Raw genomic sequence first — 20,026 nt, forward strand, 5'->3', positions numbered from 1 at the left:
TTTCGAATACCTCTCACGAGATCTCTAGGCCATAGAATAGATCATCAGTCAGCTAGAGAACGTGCACCACAACAAGATCCGAATCCCCCTTTCAGCGCGCCGTTGGAGCTTGACGAAGCATTACTTAGAATACCACACCCACCCTCTCGACATATCTCAAGTCTAGAGCATCTTTTAGCTGTTATAATGTCGCCAGGGAGGAGACGGACCGCCAAAATGCATGGCTTAGTTGGAAAACCGTTGTTGTGAGCTTCTACGACACTCTCCATGCCTCTATGTTTTGTTCTAATATCTATTCAGGTATTTTACCAGCGTTTTCGTCTCATTAGGCGTCTTTCTTTTCGGTTATGATCAAGGGGTCATGTCAGGAATCATTACGTTCGTCCCCTTTCAGAAATCGAGAAGAGCGAAAGAAAATGGTGAACCGAAACATGTACTGACGGGTGCTTAGAGGCTGGTATTTTAAGGACTATTTCAATCAACCATCGCGCGCTGAAATCGGCACAGCGGTTGCGATCCTCGAAGTCGGTGCGCTCGTTTCGTCGCTGCTCGTCGGACGGATTGGTGATTTAATAGGTCGACGTAAGACCATTTTCTACGGCTCGATAGTATTTTTCATAGGCGGTGGATTTCAAACATTCGCGACAGGGCTACCTATGATGATGGTTGGGCGTGTCATTGCAGGTTTAGGAGTTGGGGCGCTGTCGACAATTGTGCCTGTGTATCAATCCGAAATCTCGGTATTTTTCTACAACTTACCCTTGGTGAACTTGCCGAAATGATTGCATACTGACAAAAATCCATAAGCCCCCGCATAATAGAGGGAAGTTGGCCTGTATTGAGTTCACCGGAAACATCTCGGGATACGCAGCCAGCGTATGGGTCGACTATTTTTGCAGCTTCATTGATAGTAACTACTCGTGGCGCTTGCCATTGCTATGCCAATGCATTATGGGGGCGCTCCTTGGACTTGGTAGTCTTGTGATCTGTGAGTCACCCAGGTACGTTTGTGTTCAAACTGAAAGTGGACCTCTACAGGCTTTTGCCAAACTCACAATCCACTAGGTGGCTTTTGGATAACGACCATGATGAAGAAGGCATGGTAGTCATTGCAAATCTTTACGGGAAAGGTGATATACATAACGATAAAGCGAGACAGGAGTACAGAGAAATAAAGATGAACGTCCTCCTTCAACGACAAGAAGGCGAGAGATCCTACGCTGATATGTTCAGGCGGTACCGTAAACGCGTCCTGATAGCAATGTCGGCACAGGCATTGGCGCAGCTTAACGGGATCAATGTAATCTCATATTACGCGCCTCTTGTCTTCGAATCGGCAGGATGGGCAGGCCGCGCTGCCCTCCTCATGACAGGTATCAACGGGCTCTCCTATCTCGCGTCCACTATTCCGCCATGGTATCTTGTGGATCGTTGGGGAAGGCGGCCAATCTTGCTTTCTGGCGCAATTGCTATGATAATATCTCTTTCTCTGATATCATACTTTATTTACATTGACATCGCAGCAACTCCGGCATTAACAGTCATCCTCGTCATGATATATAATGCCGCATTTGGTGCATCATGGGGTCCCATACCCTGGCTTTATCCACCCGAGATCCTTCCGTTGAGTATTCGTGCAAAGGGCGCCAGTCTCAGCACAGCATCAAATTGGGCATTCAATTGGCTTGTTGGTGAGGTTACTCCTGTCCTTCAGGCTGTCATAAAATGGCGGCTTTATCTTGTGCATGCCTTTTTCTGTGCGTGTAGCTTTGTGCTAGGTAAGCTTCCACCACTTTCCCCTATTCTCCTCTGCTCGACCTCCGCGCTCATTAGTTGGTTGATACGAACGTGAGTTTAGTTTATTTCCTCTATCCGGAGACTAGCGGTGTTCGCCTGGAAGACATGAATGCTCTATTTGGAGATGCGACTACTACCATGCCAACACCAGCCACCCAAGGGGAACAAGGCTCATTAATGGGAGCTGGGTCTCCTGTCTCGTCGCTCGATATCCGGCGCCAGCACGGGCAATTTGGACCTGAAAGTGCCATTCCCGGTTTAGATATCAATCCTCCAAGCCTACCTCATGCTGACAGCGGCAAGCCTAGCCATTCTGCCTCTCAGGAAGACAGCGGCAGAAGAACAGAAGGTATTGGTGGCTGGATATCTAACATGATCAATCACCACAAAGGGTCGGGGTCGAAGGTACATGGTAGTCAGTACAGACGTCTTGAGCAAGAAGAACAAGATGAGTAGTGGAATGCTTTGATGGAGAGGGGTAGTTGGATAGGGATTTCCTTTATCATATTTTATGTTTTAAGATTCGTGAATTAGAGGTGATTGGAGGAGCTCACACTATACTTCTGAGCTGTTCTGCTAAATCAAATTGCTTCGACCAATGTTGCTATAGTTATATAGAGAAAAGATGATATAAATGATCGTCTAAATGAAGCAAATCACCATTCTGTATGGAGGCATTGAATAGAATATCGGAAAATGTGAAATCTTATAGTTATGGGCCTGGCAATCATTAACTTCACCACTCAATTAGCTCTACCTTACTCTTTATTGACGTTGGAATGCCTCTCATACTGCAGCGTATAGAGCGGTTGGATATCCGTGTTCCGAAATTGGCCTGCCTAAGGTAAGCGGGGCGCTTGACGACGCGCCTCATCCTTAGCTCCAGGACAGCTTTTCATATTTACACTTCCCTCTCCCTCCTTCTTCATTCAATATCGTAGGTCCACGGTCTCTACCTATAATTCATTTTCGATTCCATTTTCTTTTTCTTTTCTTTATTATTGCTCTCTTAACTTCCTCTGTTGAAACCGACCGACCAGCCATTGTCAATTTCATTTCAATCGTCTACCAGGAGACCATTTGATTGCAACAGAAATGTGTTTATTCCATCAATAGAACCCAACCTCAAGAGAAACAAAATCCGCCAGTCATCCAAGTGATTAATAATTGACTTGCCATTCATTTACTTTTCCTTTACCTGCCGCCCCCCCCCCCCCCTTTTAAAAAAAAAAAAGATTATTTTTTATTACAACACCAGACAGACCCTTGATACTTTGCGAACGCCTCTTGCAGCTTCCGGTGTTGCACCATGGCCGAACCAGACGCCGCATCCACCACCGGAGCTCAATTTGCACCGGATCTGCGCCGTAGAAATGTTCCCGGTGCAGAACAAGCCGGTATCGTGCATTCGCCCGATATGGCCGATGAGCAAAAGAAACCTAGATATGCGGTATGATACTGTTTTCAGAATCGAGAACAGGCAAACTAACGGTAGCTGGGCTTAGTCGAACTCGTATCTTTCCGCATCACTTGAGTGGGAACACATAATTGTGCCAATCATACTCACAGCTTTCTCGATCTTCACTCGAATGTATCGCATTGGACGGTCGAATATCGTGACATGGGACGAAGCGCAGTAAGACCAAACCAACACTCGCCTTTTAGGCTTTGCCTTAGCGCATGTTCTTACAATCTTACCTAGTTTCGGAAAGTTTGGCTCTCACTACTTGAAGCGCGAATTTTACTTCGATGTCCACCCTCCGCTGGGAAAGATGCTAGTCGGCTTGTCTGGGTATCTTGCCGGCTACAATGGATCTTTCGAATTCAAATCTGGCGAGACATACCCGGAAGATGTGAACTACACGTTCATGCGCGTCTTTAATGCCGCGTTTGGCGTTGTCTGCGTACCTTTGGCGTACTATACCGCCAGGGAGCTTAATTTTCGAAGGGCCACCGTTTGGCTGATTAGCCTGATGGTACTTTTCGAGAACTCGTATGCGACTATCTCACGTTTCATATTATTGGACTCCATGTTGCTCTGTTTTACTTTTACCACGACGATGTGTTGGGCTAAATTTCACCGGCTACAGCATGCCAGCTTTTCAGTTGAGTGGTTCATGTGGCTCTTCTTAACCGGACTCAGCATTGGCTGTGTTTGCAGCGTGAAATGGGTAGGATTTCTTTGCACTGCGATTGTTGGCCTTTACACGGTTGAGGATCTGTGGAATAAATTCGGTGACTTGAAAATGCCAGAGGTTTGTAGTCGACATGGGGGTTGAGTTGTTGATTTATCGCTAATTTCTGTCAGACTACTCTCGCGAAGCATTTTCTTGCCCGTGTATTGGGACTGATAATTGTTCCTGCCCTGGTCTACATATTCTCCTTCTACCTCCATTTCTGGATCTTGGAAAATAGCGGCCCGGGCGATGCGCAGATGAGTTCTTTGTTCCAAGCAAATCTCAGAGGTACTGAAGTTGGAAAGGATAGCCCCCTTGAGATTGCTGTTGGTTCGAGGGTCACGTTGAAGAACATGGGCTATGGTGGTGGACTACTCCATTCACACATTCAAACATACCCAGAAGGCTCTACTCAACAACAGGTCACTTGTTATCACCACAAGGATGCCAACAATGACTGGTTCATTTATCCAAACCGCCATGAACCCGATTATGACCTGAACGCTCCACTTAAATTCATCGGTGATGGGGATACGATTCGCTTCATTCACGGGCAGACAGGACGGAACCTACATTCTCATGCCATACCCGCTCCGGTCTCTAAATCCCACCATGAGGTGTCTTCTTATGGAAATATTACCATCGGAGACGACAAGGACCATTGGAAGGTCGAGGTAATTGATGATGTTGCGTCCAAAGACCGAACAAGAATTCGTACACTCAGCACAGCGTTTCGGTTACGACATCCCGTATTGGGCTGCTACCTACGGGCTGGAAATGTCAATCTCCCACAGTGGGGTTTCAAGCAAATCGAAACAACGTGCGTCAAGGAGAATAAACCGTCTGATGTCTACACGCACTGGAATGTTGAATCTCATTACAATGAACGACGTAAGTTAAATTGTATCCTCTATATCACAAGCCCTTACTGAGAGACACAACCGCAGTCCCACCGGGAGATCCAGGACAGTACAAATCGCCCTTTCTAAAGGATTTTATCCACCTGAATGTCGCTATGATGACATCGAATAATGCTCTCGTCCCCGATCCAGATAAGCAAGACGATCTTGCGTCGAAGTTCTGGCAGTGGCCAATACTCCATGTTGGTCTTCGCATGTGCTCCTGGGATGACAGCGTCGTCAAGTACTATCTCCTTGGAAATCCGTTTGTTTACTGGGGAAGTACGGCTAGTCTGGGTATCTTTGGACTTTTGATCCTCTGGTACCTCGTGCGCTGGCAGCGAGGTTATCGTGAACTCAACCAAGCCCACATCGACCACATCCATTACTCCGGTCTGTATCCCGTCATCGGTTGGGTTCTCCATTATGTCCCGTTTGCTGTCATGGCACGAGTGACCTACGTTCACCATTATTATCCGGCTCTCTACTACGCCATTCTCACGTTTGGTTTCTGCGTTGACTGGCTTACGCAAAAGTTGAATGTCAAGGGGCTTTGGCTCACTTATGCCTTGCTGTACGCGATGATTATCGGCACGTTCGTGTACTTCCGTGTGATCGTGTTTGGCATCGAAGGCTCCAGTCAACAATGGGCTCATTTGAGTTGGCTGAGTGGCTGGAGGATTTCCAACTAATCATAAAGCTATGTTTGCTACTTGTGCCATACTGGTTTTACATTTCTCCTCCACTCGATTACATCTCTGATTTCAGCATTCTGTATTCAACCAAGAAATTCATTAGCTGAGCCTATTACTATTTGTTGGTGCCATGTTATAAATTATATTGTCGCTAGCCCTTTATTATGGCTACAGTTGGGGGCGGAGTGACCGCCTAAATTTGATGTAGAGCCCATCTAATACCTCTATCCAGATCAACAACAACCTCCTGTCCAGTTATTTCCGCTTCTGCGCATGGCATCATTCAGGCCCAGGGTAACAGTTTGGGGTACACCTGAATTTGAACCTCCTGTGGCACCAAACCCTTTCACTCCACTTCGACGATCGTTCAAGTCGTACTTACCTGATTCAATATTGCGATATATCCTCTCGGCGACTTCGAGGAACGCACGCTCAACACCCTCACCAGACTTCGCACTCGTCTCCACGTAATGCACAACATTATTTAAGCGGCACCATTCTTCTGCCTCATGCTTGGGCACCCGTTCCCGATTGGTGTCAGGACCATCTCCGACCAAATCACTTTTGTTGCCAACGAGAATAACAACAATACCCTCCTCTGCAATTTGACGTAGGTCTTGGAGCCATTGGATACATGAAGCGAATGTGGAAGGTCGTGTGATATCATATACCAGAAGGGCGCCGGAAGCACCGCGGAAATAGGAGCGGGTAATAGACTTGTAAGTTTCTTGCCCAGCCGTGTCCCAGAGTGATAGCTTCATTTTCTTCTGAACTGTAGGTTCCTGTGGCTTCCGGGGAGGGCTAGGAAGACCAGACGCAGGCTGATCCTTTGAGGCATTCATTGATGGTGATGGCGATATTGCTAGGGTAGACGTGCCGCGATCATGGGTGCGGATGTCGGAGTCTATTCCTAGGCTTTTGGAGGCTGGAGGTCCCACGGGGACGATTCGCGATCCGAATTCCACGCCAATAGTCACATCATGAGTGGAAGAGAATCGTCCTTCGCAAAGTCGAATGGTCAACTGTAAAGTTAGATATATTGACATTGGTTATTGACGGCGGCGCACTTACGCTGGACTTTCCAGTCCCAGAATCACCAATGCACACAAGTTTAGCAATATAGTCCCATGGCTGTGACATGGATACAGAGAGTTCTGATTTGCAGATACAAGTGAAAATCGGGTTGTCAGAATGAAAGCAGAACGTTTGAATGTCTAAACAGCCATGGAACTCATCCTATGAGTATTGTCGCTGGGGAAACCAGGTCAATTATTAGTGAATCCAAAAGGTGAGAATGACACTGTTAACCCATGCCACAGGTTTCCGCTTGCGCCTATCAGATATCATTTGCTGAGTCACCTATCGCCCTGATCTGACCGTATGACGCCTGCACTACTGCGCCTAAACCAACCAACCAACCATTACCACAACTGCTATGATTATTGTGTTGCTGCTGACTTTACCGCATCTTCGCCCTACCTCAGCTATGTGTGGGTTGCTTCCTGACTGAAGCCTGGTCCTCCTACATTATAACCTGCATACTACTACAACTACTACAACTTCTTGGAAATATCATACAGCTCTTGCCCTTATTTCTAAACATTCATTTCTATTCTATTAGGACTTGCCCTTGTCATACTTGATATACCACATAGAAGACTGTATGCCATCTTTCATGCTGGAATCGGTTAAGAATCTCAGCCACACTTGACGATTCGCTGATTTCGTCCGAATAATTCCAGTGATCATGTTCTCAGAATGTACGACAAGATTCTTCTCTTCATTTGTTGCTTCCTTACTCATTACCATCGCATTTAGATGCCTCGCGCTTTCTCGCTCAATCCCAGTCTCGAATAGCACCTCGTCCTGATAATAACCAAAGTGGTCGAGGCTATGCACGGCCTCTTTCTCGGTTTCCTTCCTCGCTTCTAAACAGGACAACGGGAGACCCATATCAACCGTCCACGTCGCAGTTTTCCAACTTTCCTTTCACCCATAGAGCTTCTGCCCAACCTGCCCCTCTATTCTATAGCGCTACAGACGAGTTTCGTGAAGAGGATGATGAAACAGAACATGAGCGGGAAATCGCAGATTTCTACGCTTTGCAGAAATCAAGACGGCACTTTGGCGGCAGTCAAATGAAGGATTCCTCGGAAATGGAGGAAGATGAAGAAAGCTCGGCTAGCATTGATGAGCAACAATCTCTTTATGCCGACGGTCCTAGGGGAAGGAAAGGCATTCGGAGTTCTTGGCGAGGTGGTAAAGCCACTCACTCACCGCGCAATTTCCTTGTCGATCCTCTGCCAGAGGCCATCGAAGTCGAGGATGGGCCTTATGCAAACCGGAATAATACGCGGGATAAAGACACTTTGGTCGACATTGGCCTCGAGGATACGCTGAGAACCGACGATAATGTCCAGAGGTCTGCATCACCTGAATCTGGCGACGATGACCCGCCTTCGATTCAACGTTTTCGAGAGCAACCGCGCACTTTAAGGGGCAGTTCTGGAATTGAATCCTTTTTTCTGTCTACGGATGCGAACAATCGAGATGGCACACAGACAGCGGATCTCGCTGACACGCAGCCAAACTCAATCACCGCTGTTAGAGTGGAATCGCCTATGCATGATACTTTCTGGGGCCAACTATTTTTGATATGTCTGGCTTATCTCTTTGCCACAGCGTTTCTTGTCTATTTACATACGTCCAGCCCGTCTGGTGACAAATCGAAGTGGGGAGATACTATTTATATGACGGTTCACAGATCTTTCCACCTTCTGGGTATATATACCCTCGTGTCAGTGTTCATTTCACTACTTTGGCTAAGCTTATTGCGGTCATATGTACGGCCTCTGATCCACGTGATGATTGTTGCTGTCCCCGTGATTTTATATTCGTTCTCGATATTCCCGTTTGTCTCCAGTTTCAGAGGTACCTGGCATGGAGCGAGCATACAGGACAAAGTGATGCGTTTTGGATCTGCGGTTCCTTTTATTATGGCAAGTGCGTGGCTATACAACGTCATCCGAGGCCGCCACGCCATAGGAAAAGCAGTGAGTATCCTTGAATTTGCGTGTCGGATACTTGCCGCAAACCCCGAGCTACTCATCCTCGGCTTAGCTGTTCTCTTCTCTGTCGCATCGTGGACATGGGTATGGATGCTCATGTTCACTCGGGTATTTCTGGGGGGGCATTTTTCTGGTTCAAGGTTGTTCTTGATCGATCACAGCAGCTGGTGGATAGGAATCTATTTCATTCTTGTTTACATATGGTCATTGGGTGTGATCGCGGGAATTCAGCGTGCGGTCACGTCCGCAACCGTGAGCCAGTGGTACTTCCATCGCCTTGCAAGACCGGCACCCACCTCCCGGCAAATCGTGCAGGCGGCCATGTTTCATTCCCTCACAGTATTGTTTGGCACAATATGCTTTTCAAGACTTCTAGCACTATTGATCAGGCTTCCTCTCCTCCTACTTCCTCGGCGTGTCACATCCGCACTGAGTTTGTTTGCATATTCCCTTATTCCTACACCGGTTGCGAGTCTCACGAACCCTCTTTCTCTGACTTATGCGGCAATCCACTCCAAGCCGCTAGCTATATCCGCTCGTGAACTTTCTCAGATGGCAACCCTGTCCGTTTCAACCGCTCCATCTTCATTACACCCTCGCTCTTTCTCTTTAACGCATGGCAGCCCTGCTCCTCTGTTGCCATACCGGTTGTCAAAGCTGATATTGCATGCTACGCGTTTCATGATGTCTTTGGCGCTCGGTTTTGGCGGTTGGGTGACTACGGCGCGAAACTTAAGTATGCCCGGTGTCGTTGGTACGGCTAGTGGCAGCATGTATGCTTATGTGGTTGGGCTTATTGCAGGAACCATTGGTTGGAGTATTCTGGGAGCAATGGAAGGTATAATTGCGGATATTGTAGATGCGACAGTTATTTGCTGGAGCAGTGAGGTTGGCACTTATGATAGGGAAGCTAGGTACTGTCGCGAGGCTGGGTGGCTCTTTGGCGATTTCGCGGACTCCACGCGTCATCATTTTGAGGTTTAGTTTTTTTATTTTTATTTTTTTTTTTTTCAATCCTTTTTCTTTTCGTTTCTTTTTCTTTTTTTTTTTTTTTTTTTTGGGGGATAGAGTTTTCTAAATACCAACAAAGTGCGCTAAGCTATCATTTTTATGCTACTCCATTAATTCCTTATGATGCGCGAGCAAATTTAAATAAAAAAGTATATAATAAACAAAATAAAATATAATGAAATAAAATATAATATAAAATAAAACATACAGAATAAATGGAATGGAATGAAAAGGCTGTGGTATCACTTAAAACAGACAGAATGCAACAATAAATGGCTCATTACGCCCTCATTCAACCGCACGAACGCCCAACCCAGTAAAATTGATAGACCAACTCTCAAAAATCAAGTCGACTGCGCCAATGTAGACCTTCCTTTGCACACCACTCATTCAAGATAGACCAACCAAACCGCACAATCTGCAGAGGTGTGTCTGTTCTACCGAGCGGTAAGAAAAATCCCCCGGAATAGTCACCAGGTGTGAGTGGCTGCTTCCCTCGCTCAGAGTATCTCCTGGAGCGATTTTGCCAAGTTTCAGGGAATTCTCGCTCGAGGACATCTTCGGATAGCCCTCTCATGCCTTCCGCCCACAATCTTCGAGACTCCTTGTGATTCTTTGGAAGCCGAGTTTTAAGCTCAAGAAGCTCTTTCAAGTTTTTCTTGCTTTCTTCAGAGGGAGCAGGTGTATGTTCTCCCGGGAGCGGGCTGACTGCAAGTCGGTCCAGATCGAGAGCATGGATGGCATCATAAGACACAGCACCTAGTATTGAGCAAAGGCTATGTAGCTGCGGGTAAGGGGCACTGATCTTCTTTACCACGTTCCAATATGCAAGAATAGATACCCATGCTGACGAGTCGCCGATCTGACGTGCCAGCGCCTTAGATTGATCATCCGCCACAAATGCCAAGATGAAGCATAGAATGGCCTCAAGTGCCGTAGCGGCTGCAACTTTTTTGTCAGAGGCAGTCGCACTTTCTTTCGCCGTATGTCGCTCAACGGCATGCTTTAGTTCTCGGCCAAGGTTCCCATATTTCTGATATTCTTCTTTCCAGGCGCGGCGCTCGTAGCTGCGTGAATGGCTAGGTTGGTTATTGGCTTGCGGCGGTGACAATCTCACGGTTGAGTCCCCTGCAGGATCCTTGGAGCCCTGAGTAAGAGGTGTCTTGCCTTCACTGATTGTACTTTCCATATGGCGCGAAGATGTGATTTTGGGTTCTTTTATGGGCGTGGCTTTATGCTTCCCCTGTGGTCGAGATATAGACATTGGAGTTTGTGGCTTTTCTAGAACAAAATCGCTGGGCACATGTTTTACCTTTTTCTCTGGCCGATGGAACATCACTGCGATGTCGTCAGATAGCGGGACTTTTGAAACATTATGGTCTTCTTTCTTGGTAGGTGAACACGATGCAACTGTCTTCCTTTTTCCAGAGAACTTAAGAAGGGCCTCGACGCGTTTTTTATTCGCCCTTCCATATCTGAGTTTAACGATAAGTTGTCGTTTAATTGGGGCTGCAGCGGGAGATCTGCTTTGTACCCTCTGGAGACTTGGACTCTGAGTAGAATCTAAAGGTAGCACATTGAGGTTGGATGACATTCTCGCTGCATCCTCCGTCAATTTATCAAAGTTTGGGAGGGACCCTTTCTGGGATGCACCGTGAGCCAGAGATTCATCATGGATGCTGGCGAGCTCCTTTTCAATGCTAGGAGGAAGGGTAGGCGACAACAGTTGAGGCAAGCCCGGGCTGTCCGAGGTAGGCGGGAGGGTCGGTGATAAAAGATCAGGAAGCCTATTCGACTTTGAACGATCTGGCCTGTCATCTACTGACCGATCAGGAGACAGCCGAGGCTTCTTGGGGGAACATATGCTTGGAGGTCTCCCATCATTGGATTTGGAATGCTCCCGTTCGAAATCGGGTGGGCGTTTGCGGCTTGTATTTTCGAAGGCAGGCCGAGATGAGGACTTGGATAGTGTCGTACTGTTCGGATGTTTATGCGTATTTTGCCGCGGAGGACCAGGTTTGGGGGCTCGTGGCTTGTCGTCAAATGCATGAAACGTTGATACGCTTTGACTTATGGCCTCCTGGGTGACGGGAGGAGCTGACGCACCACTCTTCCATTTATTCTTATAGTCCGTTAGACTAATTTTTTTTTTAGCTGGCCCACTTGACGGCGTGCTTGCGGCGCTCTGAGATCTCGAGCGCTGATCCGGCATAATGCTCCCTGTCCCATCTGACCAATCACCAACAGCAACCAACAGAGAATCCCCTTCGTGGTGCGTCAAAAAAGTCATGTACTGAAGTTGTTGTTCCTCCAATGTGAATGGTCCGTCGTCGCCCACAGCCCAGTTGTTGATAAAATGATTTCCGAGGCGAAAAGGCACGTTAGTCGGAATAGTAAGGAGGAAAGGGTAGAATGGAAGAACTTCGTCCTTCAGGTGTTTCAATCGCTGATCAATCGATTCTTGGTCGGATGCAAATGTCCGTTCGTGAGCTGATTTAGAATTCTTGAAATTGTTATCCGTCGAAGGAGATGGGCGGTCCACCGCCATTGCAGTCTGTTGACTCTATATGCGTGCGGGAGGAATAAACGACAATGACAATATAATAGAGAAGGATGGGTCTGAATGTCAATAATATCGCCGGAGGATGTAGAGATAGTTGGTTTCATGTGGGAAGTTCACCCTTAACACCCGACTGAGAACAACAATAGACAGAGCAACCCATCGACTCCAACCAGCTGTTTCGCAGACTTGTGTTACCACTGTCCTGCGAGATTTCAGACACCCAAAAACAATATCGCGCAAACACACATTTCACTATGTACTTTCTGCAATGTCTCTTTGGACCACTCACACCTAGGATTAACAAGCGCGCCTAGTTATCTCTGACTAAAGCGAACCCTTTTGCGACGACTTTGGGGGCTATACTGAGAGAAACGGGGAAACCTAGCGATAGCTGGTATTTTGCACTTCTTTTTCAACTTGGATAAATGACAGCTATTGATAAAAAGATCAGATAACAACCAAAAAAAGAATAGAAGAGGGAAGAAAAGAGAGTGAGATACTAAACAGAGGGCAGGGGTAATAGTTTGTTGGAGAGGGACGTCACTGAGCGGAGAGATGAGATGCTTGGCATTCCTTCTTTTAGAGAGGTATCCAAGATAGACTGTCATCTCCATACAGGACCGACTCTATAATTGATTGTTTTATACTTGCAATTGGATTAAAATTCAGCCAGTTTTGCCTCGCTTAATGTCATTATTATGATATAGCATCCGAAGCAATTGTCGAGAATATTACGTCATTGCCTGGGGTCGCTTCTTATATATCACCGAATCTAACTCATTCGCTAAAGATCAAGACGACAATACTTTTTCTTCGTCTTTCGATTATTAATTCTGTTATTATTATATATGTCTCCGTGGAACATTATTCGTCACTCGTGGGTCTTCCGGAATCGCCTTTGTCGTATGGCTTCTCAATTCTCCAGTAAATCAGCGGGGGTATCCCTCGCTGACCTTCCAAAATCGAGCGTGTTCACCTCCAGGCTACCCCCGGACCCTGCATTTGAGACCCCCGCTTCATCTCACAGCGCGCCTCGACAAACCCTTGGGCCGCGCTTGGTTAGAGGTGCCCTATATACCTTTGTTCGTCCCGAGCCAACGGAAGAGCCGGAATTGCTGGGAATCAGTCCTAGAGCTATGGAGGACCTTGGACTGCAATCAGGTGAAGAGCAGACCGTGGAGTATAGGGCGTTGGTTTCTGGTAACAAGTTCTATTGGGACGAAGAGAACGGGGGCATTTACCCTTGGGCGCAGTGCTATGGAGGTAAGCACTAGGCTAGTCCGAACGACAACCACGTTTTACCGTATAGCTGACATGCTAAAGGCTGGCAATTGTATGATGACCGGATAGACCATACTGGAACCTCGAGCTAACCAGTCTCAGCGGTGTTTGGGCAGGTCAACTCGGAGACGGGGTAAGATTAATATCTAGACAAAAGCCTGGGTGACATACTTGTGCTGACAGTGGACTAGCGTGCGATAAGCCTTTTTGAGAGCATCAACCCCGAAACAAAAAACCGTTATGAGTTGCAATTGAAAGGTGCTGGTAGAACGCCCTACTCACGCTTTGCTGATGGACAGGCTGTGCTTCGGTCAAGTATCCGTGAATATATCGTATCAGAAGGTAGGCTCTAACCTAATCCCCTTATGCACAAGGCTTAGACTTTGCTGAGTGAACTTACGTAGCGCTTAATTCTCTCGGCATACCTACTACCCGCGCCCTCTCTCTTGTCTTGTTACCAAAGTCGAAGGTCCTTCGAGAACGCATTGAACCGGGGGCTATTGTTGCTCGGTTTGCTGAATCCTGGCTGAGAATCGGGACCTTTGACCTTCTTCATGCTAGAGGAGATCGTGATACAATCCGAAAAGTTGCAACCTTTCTTGCTGAAGATGTCTTCCAAGGATGGGAATCTCTCCCGGCAGCCGTGCCACTTGGAAAAGACCAATCCTCGGCAGCTGTGGATAACCCAAGCAGAGGCGTTTCCCGTGATGAAATCCAGGAACACGAAGGGGTGGAGGAAAACAGATTCACACGACTATACCGAGAGATTGTTCGACGGAACGCGAAAACAGTGGCTGCTTGGCAAGCTTATGGGTTCATGAATGGTGTGCTGAACACCGATAATACGTCGCTATATGGTCTCTCGATCGACTATGGTCCGTTCGCTTTCATGGATAACTTTGATCCTCAATATACACCAAACCACGATGATCACCTTTTGAGATACTGTTACAAAAACCAGCCCAGTATCATATGGTGGAACTTGGTTCGGCTCGGAGAGTGTTTGGGTGAACTTCTGGGCGCAGGTCGTAACGTTGATGAAGAGGATTTTGTCAAAGAGGGATTGACTGAGGAATCTGCAGAGGCTGCTGTTAAGCATGCCGAGAAACTCATTGAACGAACAGGGGAAGAGTTTCGCACGGTCTTTTTGGATGAATACAAGAACTTGATGGGCAGAAGACTGGGACTGAAGACCCAGAAAAAATCAGATTTCCAAGATCTTTTTTCCGAGATGCTAGATACCCTGGAGGCGCTCGAACTCGACTTCAACCACTTCTTCAGGCGACTCTCCAAGCTGCCACTTGCCGAGACAGAGACCGAGGAAGGTCGGAAAGCAGTGGCGCCGATTTTCTTCCACACCGAAGGTTTTGGGGGCATTGGGTACACCGAGGATTCTGCCAAGGACCGCATTGCAAAGTGGCTTAACAGCTGGAGGTCGCGGATTCTGGAAGACTGGGGCACCGATCATGATGCGGAAAGACAGAGCGCCATGGAAGCAGCTAATCCAAATGTGAGTTTCCAACAGTCTTTCTCCAAGGTGTTCAATAACCAAAGGCTAATTATACCTCCTCTCACCGTAGTTTATTCCTCGTGGATGGATCCTTGACGAAGTGATTGAGCGTGTTGAACGTAAGGGAGACCGGGAAATCTTGGGACGAGTCATGCAAATGGCATTGAACCCCTTCAAAGATGAGTGGGGTCTGGACAAGGACGAGGAGGAACGGTTCTGTGGTGATGTGCCTCGATTCAAGAGAGCGATGATGTGTAGCTGTAGCTCATGAGATTATGCCTACGCACAATGCTGATATTGTAGATATTGGTTGTATGTACAAACTGAAGTACATATTTGTCTACATTAGGGCTTTAAGTAATCTGCCAGAATAACCCAGTTTAGAATACACATGTTAAAAGCATACGCATCATTCCTGAGACATGGTAGAATATGCCTCTTTTTGGGAATGGTTTCGAGTTTCGAATAAGTGAATGGACTGGCCAAATTTAAAGGTACAATAAGTCTTGACTTCTAGGATCTATCGCGACCAAGCACTGTAAATATGCATCGCAACTGAAAGAATATAATGGAGGGGCTTCATTTTTTATAATATATTAATGTTAGAACAACTGCACTTTTGTTTTTGTATCGCGTAAAGGAAATTTTCATCACGCTTGCCCACCAGCCATCCAGATCGTCTGTCTGTTTCTGAAAGATATCTTCCTGTCCACACCCGGAATCGGAAGATAAGAGACTGCGATTTCAATGGCGCGGATCTCGATATCAATGGGACATCGGCGAAACCGCAGAGTAAAACGAAAAGAAGGCCATTCGAAACAGGTCTTGTGAGCCAAGGCACGATTTAATCAGAGATTGGGAGGAAAGAAGAACTCTAAATCGTAGCTGATGACATGGCAAAGAGTTCCTCCTGGCCTGGCTATTCGTCCACTAGCACGATAGAGAAGGCGATCGATTCAATATTACGTTGACTTAATTGGGGCAGGCAGCCTGAACGTGTCCGGCCTCCTTGCACTTGTAGCAGACTCGCTCACCCTTAGCCTCCGTAGGGCAGTCACGGGAAACATGGCCGATCTCACCGCCTAATAACAGGTTATTCACTCAGATCCACACACCAGAAAGGATGCAAAAAAACTCACAATTGTAGCACTTCTGGCCTTGGGTGCAATCACGGGCCATGTGGCCGAATCCGCCACAAGAATAGCAGGTCTGTTGCCGACCGCCGTATCCACCACCAAACCCGCCTCCGTAGCTGCCACCCTGGGAACAGCTGCGAGCAATATGCCCAACCTGACCGCACTTGTAACATTCCTGGCCACCGGCAGCACCTCCACCTCCGTAGCCATCGGCCGAGCCAGGTTGAGGGCATTCGCGAGAAATGTGACCACTGACGCCGCAACGGTAGCAAGACTTCTCTTTCGGAGCTACGGTGCATTCTCGGCCTGTTGAGATGGAGGGTCACAGTTAGTCAACCGACAAAAAAAATGTATAGGTAAGTTTAAGTATGGGTTTACTCACTAACGTGGCCCTGTCCTAAAGTTGAAAGAAAGCATTAAATAAGACAAAATTTAAAGTAGAAAGTAATGTTGGGATGTATGCATACCACCACAGTTGTAACTGTTGTAAACGTTAGCATTAGCCCTACAACCCCAGAGAACAGAAATATTGCATACCAGGTAGGAGTTCCCTTCTTGGGGCAGTCACGAGCCTAATCACCAAGAGTAAGTTTTCATATCCTTCTGCACCATAGAATATCCAAGGAAGAGCGAGATTTCATAACAGAAAAATAATTCTCACCTGGTGCGATGCATCGCCGCCTGCAAGGATAAAACTCTGTTAGTGGCAAGACAAGAAAGAAAAAGAAAATAAAAAAAAATAAAGGAGCCAGTTTTGTAGGGATATTGCGTAAAGTATCCTTCGGATGCCAGTACATGATGGAAGCATTAAGTCGACTGTGTGACTCCGGATTGGACAAAACAGCCACAGATAGCACAGGAAAAATGTCAAAGTTTTGGGATAAAGCAAAGGAAGATTTAAAGTGAGATGTAAAGCCTATGTTGCCAGAAGACATGCGCTTTCATTTTTGACAGTCGCTAGAGTATTTTTTCTCTTCATTTTTAACTCACAGTTGAAGCATCCACGGCCTCCGTTCTGGTAGTCCATTTTGAATTTGAATTAGGAAAAGCTTTTCGGTTGCAAGAGAAAAATAGTAATGTTGATTCGAAATAAAACCAGAAAAAATAGTGGTTGAGCAAAATTAAAATCGTAGTGGTGGATGGAAGTGAGAGAGACAAAAAAAAAAAAAAAAAAAGTGAGATATGCTAACAACGGTTAGTGCGGGGAGAAAAAAAGTCTTCCTTCCCGCGGTGCCTGGCAGCAGGTCAACTATTAAGAGAGCGCCTCGACAAACGAGACGATAAACAAGCGAGACCGGAAGAAAAGGAAACCATTGCCACAGAAATAGTGAATATGGAATATGGCCTCTTCTGTTTCCTTATGTACCATCTGTTCATTGAGGATGGTGGTGAATCCGCTGCTGTTTCATGCCTTAGGCTCAATAATTCTTTCAATGAATTGAGGCCGCAGGGGGGAAGTGAGCAATGAATTGAATGATCCTCAATCATTCTTGTCACCATCCCTTATTTAGGGTTCATTGCTGAAGCATATATATCATTATTTGGGTATTGCAACATCACACACAACTTATGTTGATCATGCCCAATCCATGAATGTGTAAACACCAAGTGACAAATAAAATAAACAAATAAATGAGTGACAGAGAATGGACTGGTCGACATTGTATAGCGTCTTTATGAAATTCATTCGATACTGTGTTTATGATGCTTTTCCTTCTGCCAGGGAGTGCTTGAAGTTCGGGAGCAAAAAAAAAGCAAGAGGAAACCAGCAGTGTCATCGAAGGTTTAGTGAAAGAAAAAAAAGTTGAAGCAGTAAGTAGAAGGACATATAAAGGCTGCGTCCAAGGTCCTCATTTATTCGTAAATTCTGTTGGTTCGCGGATTATCACCTTTTAACTTCTGAGAAGGCGTTGACCGAGAAGGTCCTCATCACTGTCTATCTTGTGCTGCCGCAAAAAAAAAAAAAAAAGCTTGCAATACCGACCCGAGACCCAACCTGGTTCATATAAAAATATAACATTCAAGTAATGCTTCCCCCATTTCCTGTTCTCGAAGCAAAAACACGCGTTCTTCATCAAATCCTATACAGCTTTGTATCCGTGCCATTTCTCGAGAGACATCACTAGAAGCTCTCTCAGCTACATTCGGTGCTGGTCGGTCACGATTTCCATGCAAATCAGTCCGTGCATTCTCGGGACTGAGTCGAGTGCTGCTGGCTTCCTTCGCTTTCCGTCGAGCTACAGGGGATGAAACAACTGATTCGAGTTCCCATACCCGTATTTCATCTCCACGTGAACTAACAGAAATTGCCTTGCCACGATCGTTAACCTGCACAGTTCCCACGGACGATGTATGGCCCCAGAGCCTTTGGCCACTTTTGACGAACAAGCTATTAGAAGTAGATACGACGAGGTACACAGTGAGGGTGTTGTCCGGATGAGATGCCAGGAGAAAAGGATGTCGATAAGAAAGAGAGGTTGGGGGCTCTTGATGTAGTATAAAGGGCTCACTTGGCATCGTGAACCGCCTGACACCTTCGGCCTGGTAGTCCCATGTGGAGTGAAATATTCTCTCCGAGTGAGTGAGAGGCCGTATGCCGTATTGCGAATCCACTGTTGTAGCAAGCCGCGAACCTATTTGCTGGCCATTGCTATTCAGACGAAGTTCTTGGATCCCTAGTGACCAGCCACAGCCGATGTGGTAAAAGCTATAAACAATTGATGCAATGATTTCAGATTGCGCGGCCCGGATGGAGAGTGACATTGGTGCCGCAATGTTATCTGCCTGTAGAGACGCAAGCAGACGGGCTCCGTCTGAACCACCTGATCTGTTGCGACCCTTGGGTCCTGAGAGTATCTTATATAGGGAGAGCGCCTTATACTTTGAGACGGTTAGCAGATATGGAGCTGATAATGCCATTGCTGTGATTGTTTTTGAGGTAGATCCAGTGTGGTTGAAATGTAAGCTTAGTTTCGATGCCTTGATATCCAAGTCATACACACTGAAGCCCTTGTCTTGAAAGCCTACCGCAATTTCGATATTTTTCTCATCAAGGCTGCGGGTTGCTGACAGAGCTGTCGGGACATCAGAAGAACATTCTGATGGTATGTGTGCGACGCAAAATCGTGGGTTACCAGCAATCCAAGCTCGAAGCCCATGGCCGGAATCTGCCGTGAAAATAAAATCGGCACAGAATTCAACGAGCAATGGAGGCCGTGGCTGTTGAGCGAATTCAATTTCAGTTAAGCGACAAATCCCCTTGGACCAGTTATGCTTAAGGTGATACTGTCGTTTCCAGTTTGTAGGCCTTCCCTCCTTTGCTAGATGACTCTGATCTAACCATGTTGATACCTTGGGAGAATATTCGGCTTTTGCTGGTAGCATAGAGGCCCGTTTTTTGTTTGCTAATCGACGTGCACGGGGGCGAACCCATTGTGAATAATATAGTCTCTTCCAAAGCTCTGAATCTCCGGCCAGCGCATGAAATCGGCGCGATAATCTGATACAGCGAGGGAAAGTTAGCTGTCAGTTCGCTCAATTCCTATATCAACCCTCTCCAATTTTATCCTGTTCTATAGATGTACCTCTGACAAACGATCAATGAAGGTATCGGAAGACAAGATAGAATATGGAGTAAGAGCTCGTCGCTCAAAGACGAAAGGCGGTCGACTCTGCGGGCGCGCTTTGACGGATGTGAGTAGGAGACAATGCTGCTGCTGCTGCTCTTCTCATCGTCGTGGATATATCGTTTCGACATGTTGCAAGTCGCTTTATATATTGAGACGACTCTTGATATTGAGCATTATGTACCGGTGGTTCGGGTACGTCAATGAGCGGCTTATCTAAAGGCTTGATAAGGCCCGCGGGATTACGCGATCTGGAGACGCGT

The 20,026-nt window shown here is 46.7% G+C and overlaps 8 protein-coding genes across 8 annotated transcripts; 4 read left to right on the forward strand and 4 right to left on the reverse strand.

Annotated features, from left to right (window-relative positions):
* Positions 1–186: 186 nt before the first annotated feature.
* EURHEDRAFT_511768 (putative MFS monosaccharide transporter) lies at positions 187–2,253 on the forward strand (the record flags this gene model as incomplete). The annotated part of the gene is made up of 6 exons (XM_040785998.1): positions 187–245; positions 301–378; positions 452–740; positions 808–1,001; positions 1,066–1,778; positions 1,859–2,253. 6 exons carry the CDS (start codon positions 187–189, stop codon positions 2,251–2,253), a joined length of 1,728 nt encoding a protein of 575 aa, XP_040643237.1.
* An 853-nt stretch (positions 2,254–3,106) lies between these two features.
* pmt2 (protein O-mannosyl transferase) lies at positions 3,107–5,565 on the forward strand (the record flags this gene model as incomplete). The annotated part of the gene is made up of 5 exons (XM_040783575.1): positions 3,107–3,247; positions 3,303–3,433; positions 3,500–4,052; positions 4,106–4,865; positions 4,922–5,565. The coding sequence occupies 5 exons, from the start codon at positions 3,107–3,109 to the stop codon at positions 5,563–5,565; spliced, it is 2,229 nt and encodes a 742-aa protein (XP_040643238.1).
* Positions 5,566–5,801: 236 nt separating this feature from the next.
* On the reverse strand, positions 5,802–6,708 carry EURHEDRAFT_445902 (Rab family GTPase; the record flags this gene model as incomplete). The annotated part of the gene is made up of 2 exons (XM_040783557.1): positions 5,802–6,590; positions 6,640–6,708. 2 exons carry the CDS (start codon positions 6,706–6,708, stop codon positions 5,802–5,804), a joined length of 858 nt encoding a protein of 285 aa, XP_040643239.1.
* Positions 6,709–6,996: 288 nt separating this feature from the next.
* Positions 6,997–9,636, forward strand: EURHEDRAFT_407531 (uncharacterized protein). Its single transcript, XM_040780580.1, has 2 exons — positions 6,997–7,328; positions 7,387–9,636. Exons 1-2 carry the CDS (start codon positions 7,316–7,318, stop codon positions 9,618–9,620), a joined length of 2,247 nt encoding a protein of 748 aa, XP_040643240.1. The 5' UTR covers positions 6,997–7,315; the 3' UTR covers positions 9,621–9,636.
* A 348-nt stretch (positions 9,637–9,984) lies between these two features.
* On the reverse strand, positions 9,985–12,195 carry EURHEDRAFT_446312 (uncharacterized protein; the record flags this gene model as incomplete). Its single annotated transcript, XM_040783589.1, has 1 exon — positions 9,985–12,195. The coding sequence occupies one exon, from the start codon at positions 12,193–12,195 to the stop codon at positions 9,985–9,987; it is 2,211 nt and encodes a 736-aa protein (XP_040643241.1).
* A 106-nt stretch (positions 12,196–12,301) lies between these two features.
* On the reverse strand, positions 12,302–12,941 carry EURHEDRAFT_21952 (uncharacterized protein). Its single transcript, XM_040778004.1, has 2 exons — positions 12,500–12,941; positions 12,302–12,383 (listed from the first exon to the last, which is right to left on the reverse strand). The coding sequence occupies exon 1, from the start codon at positions 12,822–12,824 to the stop codon at positions 12,525–12,527; it is 300 nt and encodes a 99-aa protein (XP_040643242.1). The 5' UTR covers positions 12,825–12,941; the 3' UTR covers positions 12,302–12,383; positions 12,500–12,524.
* EURHEDRAFT_407533 (YdiU domain protein) lies at positions 12,837–15,410 on the forward strand. The gene is made up of 6 exons (XM_040780581.1): positions 12,837–13,473; positions 13,534–13,543; positions 13,594–13,624; positions 13,683–13,833; positions 13,896–15,001; positions 15,072–15,410. Exons 1-6 carry the CDS (start codon positions 13,059–13,061, stop codon positions 15,270–15,272), a joined length of 1,914 nt encoding a protein of 637 aa, XP_040643243.1. The 5' UTR covers positions 12,837–13,058; the 3' UTR covers positions 15,273–15,410.
* Positions 15,411–18,091: 2,681 nt separating this feature from the next.
* EURHEDRAFT_407537 (WD domain protein) lies at positions 18,092–19,942 on the reverse strand. The gene is made up of 2 exons (XM_040780582.1): positions 19,722–19,942; positions 18,092–19,636 (listed from the first exon to the last, which is right to left on the reverse strand). The coding sequence occupies exons 1-2, from the start codon at positions 19,892–19,894 to the stop codon at positions 18,139–18,141; spliced, it is 1,671 nt and encodes a 556-aa protein (XP_040643244.1). The 5' UTR covers positions 19,895–19,942; the 3' UTR covers positions 18,092–18,138.
* Positions 19,943–20,026: the final 84 nt, after the last annotated feature.

Source organism: Aspergillus ruber (assembly GCF_000600275.1).
Source record: "Aspergillus ruber CBS 135680 unplaced genomic scaffold scaffold00001, whole genome shotgun sequence".
In the NCBI taxonomy this organism is placed as follows: domain Eukaryota; kingdom Fungi; phylum Ascomycota; class Eurotiomycetes; order Eurotiales; family Aspergillaceae; genus Aspergillus; species Aspergillus ruber.

Bases quoted from the DNA above. Each gene is read 5' to 3' on its own strand.
- EURHEDRAFT_21952 (XM_040778004.1), bottom strand. From the start codon at position 12,824: ATGGAGATGACAGTCTATCTTGGATACCTCTCTAAAAGAAGGAATGCC.
- EURHEDRAFT_407533 (XM_040780581.1), top strand. From the start codon at position 13,059: ATGTCTCCGTGGAACATTATTCGTCACTCGTGGGTCTTCCGGAATCGC. The intron at 13,834-13,895 runs GTAGGCTCTAAC...GAACTTACGTAG, and splicing joins TGAATATATCGTATCAGAAG to CGCTTAATTCTCTCGGCATA. The intron at 15,002-15,071 runs GTGAGTTTCCAA...CTCTCACCGTAG, and splicing joins TGGAAGCAGCTAATCCAAAT to TTTATTCCTCGTGGATGGAT.
- EURHEDRAFT_407537 (XM_040780582.1), bottom strand. From the start codon at position 19,894: ATGTCGAAACGATATATCCACGACGATGAGAAGAGCAGCAGCAGCAGC. The intron at 19,637-19,721 runs GTACATCTATAG...TCGCTGTATCAG, and splicing joins TCATTGATCGTTTGTCAGAG to ATTATCGCGCCGATTTCATG.